We start from the raw sequence: 10,661 nt of genomic DNA on the forward strand, positions 1-10,661 counted from the left end.
GGTGCCTGTGGGGGCAGTGTTATGATCTGGGGTGCCTGTGAGGACAGTGTTATGATCTGTGGTACCTGTGGGGGCAGTGTTATGATCTGGGGTGTCTGTGGGGCAATGTTATTAGATCTGGGTTACCTGTGGGGGCAGTGTTATGATCTGGGGTGTCTGTGGGGTCATTGTTATGATCTGTGGTACCTGTGGGGTCATTTTTATGATCTGTGGTACCTGTGGGGGCAGTGTTATGATATAGGGTGCCTGCGGGGGCAGTGTTATGATCTGGGGTGTCAGTGGGGGGCAGTGTTATGATCTGGGGTGTCTGTGGGGGCAGTGTTATGATCTGTGGGGGCAGTGTTGTGCTTTGAGGTTCCTGTGGGGGCAGTATTGTGCTTTGAGGTGCCTGTGGGGGGCAGTGCTATAATCTGAGTACTTCAATTGGTCACATCTAGGTTCAGCAATATGCTGTGCCCCAAAAAGATCAGCTGACTCCCTTATCAGATAATATCACTCCTGCATTTTCTTAGATGTTATATGTTGATCAGACCACACGGGGGCGACGTATAATAAATAAATTATCTCCCAGGCATGAGATGGTGGACTCAGCGAAGAGCAAAGTGCGAGTGAAGTTCTCCGTGATAATGATGCTTCTCACCATCATGGGCTGTATTGGTATGGTCATTTCTGGAAAGCGGGTGAGTTCCCAATCATTTTTCATTATATATAGATTAATATAGCGCCAGCATATACCATAGCGCTTTACAATCCTAGAAGCACAGACACAGATAATACGCACACTCTGAGCGGCTCTCATTGTACAATTGGATGGGCTCCAGATGTGAAGGTCACACGTGTTCTATCATTGGCTGAATTCTTGGCTTCGAGTCCAGGATGTGACCTCGGCTGACCCTGAGCTCTTCAGGGACTTATTACCCTCCGCTCACATTATCTTCCCAGATCCTTGTAAAAGTACTGTCACACTGCACAGCCAGTTATGTGGACTCCTGCCAAGACGCCTGGTCCAATGACCCTACTATGGAAAAATATAGTACCCCACCTCCTATTATGTGCTCCTTCCCCCACCTCTTAGATTGTAAGCTCTTCAGGGCAGGGTCCTCTCCTCCTCCTGTGTCTGTATCTGTCTGTCATTTGCAACCCCTATGTAATGTACAGTGCTGCGTAATATGTTGGCGCTATTTTATTCCTGTTTATTAATGATAATATTTAATGTACAGCGCTGCGTAATATGTTGGCGCTATATAAATCCTGTTTATTATTAATAATAATAATAATATACAATTCCAAGAGAATCATGACAGTGACCTCTGCTGGCTGAATGCTGCACTGCACCTTATCTAGGCCGATGCTGATAAGAAAGAATTACGCAGCTGCTGTCCTCATTTCACCCCAACAGAATCTTTTCTGTGTCACCGTCACCTCCTGAATGCCTTGGACCTAATCTAAATCCCAAAGCAATATCTAAAATAAAACAACAACCAACTTTATTTCTAACTATTCACTCTCAGATTTGTCTTTCAGGCCGCCAGGCGACACGAAACCCTGGCCAGTATAAACTTGGCGAAGAAGGCTCAACTCAAGTCCCAATCAGAGGAATAGTCTGCAAGAGGGGGGGCGGGGATCAGAAAACAGCTCAATATTACGACTTGCTATTAATTGTAGATTTTAGTGACATCGTCTGCCAGTGGTCAGTGATGATCACATGACCTGCACCACATGATATAAGCTTAAAAATCAGTGTTATGATCAGCGAGACCCCTCTCTGCTAGAATAGTTCTATACTCCTCCTAGAGGGGGCGCAGTGTCCACCAAGTGGAAATCGGAGGTCAAACTTTTGCAAGGCTCCGGCCTATAAAATTTGCTCCTAGTTGAGGATAAACATTTCGTATTTGGTTTCTTCTGTGTCATTTCAGGTTTATATTATAATTCACTTCTTGAGGCACAATAAAAAGATGTTAAACATTGATGACTGGAATTTATTTCTTTACAGATATTGTGTGATGGTGTAGTAAAATTTCTGTGTTGTTACCAAAGAAGCTTTTGTAACGTGAATCTAAAGCCAAAACAGTTTTGGATAAAATCTCTGGCTGGGGTCATGAATTAATCTCCTTCACTAGGTGCCGCTGTTTTTTTCTCAATCATGAAAAAAATTGTAGATTGTTGTAAAAAGAAAGCAAGTACAGCACCATCCAGTGGACAAGTTTAGGTGATCTCCACTAGGGGGCGCTGTGCTCATTTTTATTTTTCAGGATTAAACCTGTAGATGTCGCTGTGTTCATTTTCAATAATCATGAAAAAACTGTAAATCATTTAAAAGGAAAACTACTACAGCACCACACAGTGGACAAAGCTAAAATTACATGGCTAAGAAACCTATGTCACCGAGTGATCCCCAATTGGTGTCGCTGTGTTCAGTTTCATTAATCATGAAAATAACTGTGAATCAAAAGAAAAGAAAGTATAGCACACCCCAATGGACCAATTTAGAAATACATGGCTAAAAACCCTTCTGAGTTCACCCATGTCCCCAGGTGATCTCCACTAGGTGTCGCTGTGTTCATTTTCATTAATCATGAAAAAACTAAATCATTGTAAAAGGAAAGCAAGTACAGCACCACCCACTGGACAAACTTGGAATTATATGGCTATAAACCCATCTTTTTGTGGTTACCCATGTCACTAGGTGATCTCTATTAGGTGTCCCTGTGTTCATTTTCATGAATCATGAATAAACGTGTAAATCTCTGTGAAAGGAAAACAAGTACACCACTACCCGGTGGTCAAACCTAAAATTACATGGCTATAAAACCCATCTATCTGTGTTCACCAGGTGATCTCCACTAGCTGTCACTGTGTTCATTTTCCTTAAAGCATACGTATTCTTAGAATTTTCACTTTACATAAAAGGGTAGACAACACATGCGCAGTGCGATCGTCAAGTTTTTTTTTTTCCCATCTGCGTCGCCTGATCTCTTGAGTTACATACGAGGAAGAGCGGAGAAGATGGCAGCTCCTTCTGCGACTGCCCAGGACAGATATCGGGACAACGTGGGACCCAAAGGAAGAAACCTCCTGATGGATTGACTGCTCTGCGGGATAAAAGGTGTGGGGGTTTTTTTTTTTTTTGTTTTGGGTGCTTTTGGGTTTACTTCCTCTTTAACCCTGAATAAAACTGTAAATCACTGTAACAGGAAAACAAGCACAGCACCATCCAGTGGGCAAACTTAGAATTACATGGCTCTAAACTCATCTATCTGCATTCACCCATGTCTCTAAGTGGTGTCCACTAGATGTCGCTGTGTTCATTTTCAATATTCATGAAAAAACTGTAAATCATTTAAAAGGTAAACAAGCACAGCACCACACAGTGGACAAACCTAAAATTACATCAACTCAAAAACCCATGTATTTTACCCTTGACACCAGGTGATCTCCACTAGGTGTCCCTGTGTTCATTTTAATAATCATGAATAAACTTGTATATCATTGCAAAAGGAAAACAAATACAGCACCATCCAGTGGACAAACCTAAAATTACATGGCTATTAAACCAATTTATTTGTGTGTTCACCTGTCACCAGGTGATCTCTAATAGGTGTTGCTGTATTAATTTTCATTAGTTGTGAATAAAACTGTATTTTTTTATAAATTTTTTATTTTATTCATTGTAAAAGGAAAATGGGAACAGCTCCACCCAGTGGACAATCATAAAATTTCAGAAATAATAAAACCAATGAATCTCTGTGTTAATCCATATCTACTTTTATATCTATATCTTTTATCTACATATATTACTTTTCATGTGCAATAAATAACATTCCTTCATCTAGATGCACAGGGAATGATATAACAAGCAAATCACTAACTTCTTGGGGTTTGTATTTGAATGTTAGAACAGTATTAGTATTAATTTGCAGTTTGTTGAATGTTGAAATAACTTTTATATGCCCATAGAATATTTATTATGCTGGGGTGACAACAGAACATTTAGCAAATGAAAATGCTCCACTCCAAGTGTGAGCTGATAAATTTAGCAGGAACCAAGCAAAGATGAAAACAACCTGAAGGAAATGACGCCTCCTCTTGAAGATTAAATATTATATCGATGAATGTAAGAGAATACAAATGTCAAAAATGAGAAACAATTGTCTGATTATTATACAAATATTAATTATATGAAGTACAATGTTCTGTGAAATCCTTGCATATAGATGATCTGACTGCCATCTAGTGGTGACAAAGAGGATTGCCTTCCAACTAGCAGTGACAAGAAAATTGACTGCCACCTAGTGGAGAATTAGCACAATGCTGGTGATTCTTTTTTTATTTAGTGGCTGGTAAATTGCCACGTTACAGAAAAAGTGGTGAGTATCAAGTCAAACCTGTAGGGGCATTTTAAAGTCATGATATACACATGTGACTGTGATCCTGATTCCTGACCACCAGACGTGTCATGATATACACATGTGGCTGTGATCCTGATTCCTGACCACCAGACGTGTCATGATATACACATGTGCCTGCTCATGCTCTCATGCACATCAATGGGCCTCACTGTCCCGACAGCACCACAACTACTGCAGTTATAATAGAGTAAACTGGGAACCTATTTGAACTGATCAATACCATTTCATCTCTAAACATTTAGGAAAATGTCCAATCACTAGGATGGGAAAACAAGTGTGGTCGCTAAATGCAAAGCATTCCAGCTACCTAGATTGTTTCAGTCAGAAAATTCCCACATATACTTGGTTAAGACATAAGTGTTCCTACAAGTGTGAAGAATGAAAGCACCAATACCGTGCACATAATTTCACCAATGTCCTTGCAACAGCAATAAGAAATTTGCTATTGGAAAAGTCTAATAAATCCAATATGTAAGGAGACGGAGATCGAGAATGTGACGTATAATAAATATCCTGAAGGCTTTTTTTTACACATGTGGTGGAGCTGCCCTATTATTCAACCTTTTTGGGATGATGTTATCAATTTGTTACTGAAAATTACAGGGGAACATATTACAACCCCAGCGCAAATTCTGCTACACCACACTCACAACACACCACAGCAATATAAAAAAACTAATATTTTATGTTTTGAATGCTGACAAATTGTTGATTCTGAGACTATGAAAATCAATGTCTAGGCCAAACATACGTGAATGGTTTGCTCAGATTGATCGTATTTCAGAAATGGAGGAAATGATTCATGGATCCTGGGATGTAATACCCAAATAATATACCTTATGATATATTATGGGCCTTATGGTGGAACTTTCATGACTCCCAAGAACATAGAAATGTGTACAACGATACTTCATAGAGAATCCGTCCTTCTGAAAGATACGAAGATACAAATATTTTCTTTCTGCACAATATCCTCTCCTTTTTTCTGTCTTTCTTCTTTCTATTTTTCTCTATCCTAAAGCCACAAGGGCAAACAGAAAAGAGCGCTTTTTACAACATTTTGACCAATTTACTGTTGTTGTTTACCCATTATAAAGTAGCGGTTTATTTTGTTATTTTACATGATTAAACTTGCTGAAACTTGAAAATGTATTATAAATATGAACAGACATGGATGTTTATTTATTGTAATTGTATTTGACAATATGTACATATTTCTTGCAAATGTAACATACTGTACACTGTTATTTGCTATTTCAGTAAAGCTTTATTTTGTAAAAAAAGTATGCTATAAAATATTTGCTTGTATATTTCATACCCTGGCTGTAATATACAGAATATAAAGACTTGGTGGTCAAAGTTCCATTCCACACATACAATTGTTTTTGCAACCCCTATTTAATGTACAGCGCTGCATAATACATTGGTGATATTTATATATATATTTATTAAAGCATGCAGCAATAAATTTTAGTGTCATCAGATACACTTAGGATCCGGTAGTCTCACATCACCCACTGCATTATATTTTTGTGTCCTGTTTTCCACTGCTTGCTGTTTTTTTCTGCTCCACACCCCTGTATTATGACTCAACTGCTTGCATTAATATTATTATTAATAAACAGGATTTATATAGCACCAACATATTACGCAGCTCTGTACATTAAATAGGGGTTGCAAATGACAGATAAATACAGACAGTGATACAGGAGGAGAGGACCCTGCCCCGAAGAGCTTACAATCTATTAGGTGGGGGAGTAGCACACAATGGGGGGATTAGTATCCCCTCTTCACATCAGCAGTCCCCCCGGAATTTTATTCCTACAATAGAAGCCTTCTTGTTGTTACTTAAGGCCTGGTATATACTGACTCCCTGGAAACAGATTAAACTTTTCTTTACAAATTTCCTTGAGACTCTTTAGTAAAATAAGAAAACATTTTTAACCTTCCTGCCCATTGGTGCCAGGAGTTAGTGTACACCTGGCACTTCTTCACAGTGGCAATTCCTCCCACCTGTGGAAGTCTACCCCACTATCTTGTTGGGTGCAGGTGCAGTCCTCTGGTGCTTAGTGATGGTATCAAAAGCTGTTCAATACTTTATTGCCTTTGGTGGTTTGCACATGAATGTGAGCCATCTTTTCACCTCAAATCAATTATTATAATATTATAATCCTTATTATAATGTTCACATAAATCGAGACAAAATCTTGCTACTTCCTTATATCAATATGACCTAATGATAATGGTAGGAACTGTATCCCTTCCTTCAGGGACTAAATGTATTATTCTGCTGCACATTGCCAATATTCCAGTATTGATCATGCATTGCATTTTTTAGTTCAGGATCAATCAATCTACACCTTGGTCTGACCCATTCACTTCAGCTTAAGGGGTTAGGGAAGTGGCCTTGGTAATGACAGGTAAATAAATTCCTACTTAGTGATGGTAATCCTAATTGTGACCTGGGGTGTCAATCAGCTTCAATAGCAGATCAATAAGGGCATTCTTGGAATTGGCAGTTCCAATAACCCCTTAGCGTTCTTATTCTGTCCATATTTTCACAGCAGAAGTGTTACATTGTTTTGCATAGAAATTTATTTTACATTGTAGGCTTAGGCTTCACTGAAATACATCCAATATTTAAATTTAATAATTAACTTTAAAGAGAAAAATAAAAAAATAGCATGTAATATACAGTAGATTATAAAATATACATATAAGTATATATAACTTATATAAAGATTTCTTTGTGCTATTTTGTGTTGAATCCAATACAAAATTATTTGAATTTCCCGCTCCTCCTGCCTGGACCGACAAATGCACCGACGTCACCAAGAAACCTCGGAGAACTTGGCTGAAGCCTTTTCTGGCTATTGTATTTAAGGGATACTATTAATATTAATATTATTATTATTATTATTAATATTATTATCATTGATACAGAAATTCCAAGCAGCATTTTGTCTTCAGCAGGCGACTCTGTAAGGACATAAAGCAGAAAATGTAAATTAATGATACATTCACTAAATTACAGTAAGTAAAGTACAATGTATGTATATGTATTGTATTGAAGCATACAGAAAAAAAAAGAATGTGATTGTGTAAATTGTTAATGTAATGAGGCATTATGATAGGATACAGGTCTGGTAGAAAGTGCCCCATGTTTCCATAACTTATCAAGACTTTTAGCAATAACTTAATGCTTTAATTACTTTAATTGATTTAATTATCTCATAGACTAAAGATGAGTATTTCATTGTGGCTGAAGAACATATGTGTCACAGTACAGGAATACACATCTCTATCTTCCTCTAAGCTGAAGACTTCAAGACTGAAAAGATAGACTAGGTGAACCTGGGTGATCTTACAAAACAGGAATGGATTACTTAAAATCATTTCTGCAATATCTAAAGCTAGTAAAGTACTATCCTGTAATAAAAGAGGAATAGACTGCAGAGATGGAGACATAATCCTGCCCCTGTACAAAGCATTGGTCACACCACATCTGGAATATGCAGTCCAGGTTATCATTACAAAGCACAAGGGGGCGCTCTTTGTGTCTGGAGGAAAAGAAGTTTAAACTGTAAGGTCTGTGAAAATGTGGAATCGGCTCCCTCAGGAAGTAGTTTCAGCAACTACTGTAGATTGCTTTAAGAAAAAGCTGGATGTTTTCTAGAAGCACAGGATATAATTGGGGATTAAGGATAACAGAGACTGCTGATCCAGCGTACATCCGATTGCCTCATGGAATCAGGAAGGAATTTTTTTCCCCTGTTGGAGCAAATTGTACCCGGGGTTTTTTTTCTCCTTCTTCCAGACCAAGATTGACCTATAGGGTCTTATACCTGGGATATGTTTATTGTCCTAGTGGGTAAACTTGATGGACTTATTCTCAACCTGACCTACTATGTAAATATTTACTATTTGGCAAATTCTTTCAATCCAGGACCGAATCCATTTCAGGTTTGCTGGATTATCCAGGTTTCCAATGATAGTCTATCTTCTTCAGTCTTGATCTTTGATAAGTCAGTCAGAATGACTTACTGCTTCAAATACTACTAGATTTTCATATTTATATTTACTTACCTTTCATTGTCAGAGTAAAGATGAATGTTTTGTGGCTGAAGGATATATGTGTCACAGTACAGGAATACACATCTCCATCTTCCTCCAGGCTGGAGGCTCTCACAGTCAGCTGGCTGGTGACATTGAAGGTCCCATCACTGTTTTCCTCCGGTCCAGTGAAATATATGTCTCTGTCCACCGGTAATCCAATATAGGAGCCCTTCTTGTACTTCACCCAATGAATCTGCACAGCTTCCGGGTAAAACTGGGTGACTTTGCAGGTAACATTTTTTTCATTTCCAGGTTTGATTATAACTTGGGAGGAGGAGAGACTGACTTTTGGCTTTGCTGAAAAGATCAAACATCTGTTAACAATTGTCCTTGTAAAGTATGAGTCACATAAATTACTAATAGACATGAGATCAGCAATGTTCACCTTGTAGTGGGTGCACAGCTTGTATGTTCCTGTAACTATAGTTTCTTCTAAAAGTCCATTATTATTATTAGTATTATTATTATTATTATTATTATTATTAATAATAATAATAATAAACAGGATTTATATAGCTCCAATATACTACGTACATTAAATATGGGTACAAATGACAGACAGATACAGACAGTGACACAGGAGGAGGAGAGGACCCTGCCCTGAAGAGCTTACAATCTAAGAGCTGAAGGAAGTATCACACAATAGGAGGGGGGATATGGAATGGTGGGAAGTAGTGAGGGTTTAGGAGACAGAAGAAGACGGGTAGGTGAGGATGAAGCGTTGGGTTTTGAGATTTCTTTTAAAGTATCAGAAAGTAGGAGCAAGGACGAGGAAGCTAACACTTTTAGATTGGGACAGAGAAACAATAGAGAAGGGTTAAAAAATCTCCAAATGGTAATATCATCGTCTGTGATTTCCTGGCTTGGTGTGATAAATAAACCAATCTTTACATCTATGCTCATTGATTATTGGATAATAAAATAAATTGTATGCCTTATAATATAAATATAGAATAATATCAAATGACAGGTTCACTTGCTAGCTAAAATTTCCTAACGCCTGGCACAGACAGCTTGTTCCAGGGGATTCTTGGAATTTATGGCTAAAGCCAAAATCTCTGGTCTGGGAGGTGGTTGGGAATTTACGGCAATGCGGGTCTCCATGCACGTAGACTTATCACTTATCTCTCTCATCTTTTTATTATTATTAATAAACAGGATTTATATATCACCAACATATTTCACAGCGCTGTACATTAAATAGGGGTTAAAAGTGACAGACAGATACAGACAGTGACACAGGAGGAGGAGATGACCCGGCTTCCTCTCTATGGGCTCCTTTTCTAAATTATTCCCTTTTCAATTCACTGATAAAATGTGTTTCTTTCCTATTCATTGACAGCTGTGCATTTTGATAATTGGCCACTAGGTGGCAGAACGAGTCATTCATTTAATACAGGGGTGACAAACTCAAATACACAGTGGGCCAAAATTAAAAACTTAGACAAAGTTGCCGACCAAACTCAAAATTTTTTGAAAAAATTGAGGAAGTTTTTCCTTTTTATTAGATTTAAAACCTTGATGCGATCACGACTGTCATCACTTGGATAACAGCAGGCTACGCAGAGCCTGAGACATCGCTATATGACACAAGGCCATGGGTTGCCAAGAAGCCTCTGTAACTCTAAAAGCCTCCTGGCACCTCTCGCATATAGCCGAGGGGGAGTGCTGGAAATGATAGACGCGGCCAATGCAGGGCCACATCCAATGAGTGGCCCGCTGCTGGAACTCCCTCTTTACTGAAATAGAACCCAGGCCAGAGTTTGACACCCCTGTTTTATTTGGTGACCTGTAGAAAAATATGACCATTGAAATCACCATTAATAATTTTTCAGAGGAATTTACAGGGTGAATAATTCATAAATTGAGCCCTATGTATGTAAGTAGCCCATAAACCATATATTGATTGTTTAAATGTATTAATGAATAACAAGATTAAATTAAATATATTTGAATTAATTAAATTAAATATATTATATATATATTGTTTATGTCTACCAAACACTCAAATAACAAATGACCCTTTCAAAGCTAACAAACAGATATGTTAACCACCTGAGCGTTACACTGAGGTCTAGATTTCTGTACCAAAAGTGATCCACTGTTTTTCATGAAATTTTTTTTTTAAATTGTAGA

At 38.1% G+C, this 10,661-nt stretch overlaps 1 protein-coding gene and 1 long non-coding RNA gene across 2 annotated transcripts in view; one reads left to right on the plus strand and one right to left on the minus strand.

Moving 5' to 3' along the window:
- Positions 1 to 1,967, plus strand: part of FAM162A (family with sequence similarity 162 member A) — a 4,754-nt gene extending 2,787 nt beyond the window's left edge. The window contains exons 4-5 of the mRNA XM_072398446.1: positions 572 to 680; positions 1,525 to 1,967. Coding sequence (XP_072254547.1) covers positions 572 to 680; positions 1,525 to 1,602 — 187 coding nt within the window. The 3' untranslated portion in view covers positions 1,603 to 1,967. The remainder of the gene's footprint in view (positions 1 to 571; positions 681 to 1,524) is intronic.
- Positions 1,968 to 5,557: 3,590 nt separating this feature from the next.
- LOC140321667 (uncharacterized) overlaps positions 5,558 to 10,661 on the minus strand; it is an 8,682-nt gene continuing 3,578 nt past the window's right edge. The window contains exons 2-3 of the long non-coding RNA XR_011918994.1: positions 8,496 to 8,822; positions 5,558 to 7,388 (exon numbers count right to left, since the gene is read on the minus strand). This is a non-coding gene — a long non-coding RNA (uncharacterized lncRNA). The remainder of the gene's footprint in view (positions 7,389 to 8,495; positions 8,823 to 10,661) is intronic.

The sequence above is a fragment of the Pyxicephalus adspersus genome, chromosome 1 (genome assembly GCF_032062135.1).
Source record: "Pyxicephalus adspersus chromosome 1, UCB_Pads_2.0, whole genome shotgun sequence".
NCBI classification, from domain to species: domain Eukaryota; kingdom Metazoa; phylum Chordata; class Amphibia; order Anura; family Pyxicephalidae; genus Pyxicephalus; species Pyxicephalus adspersus.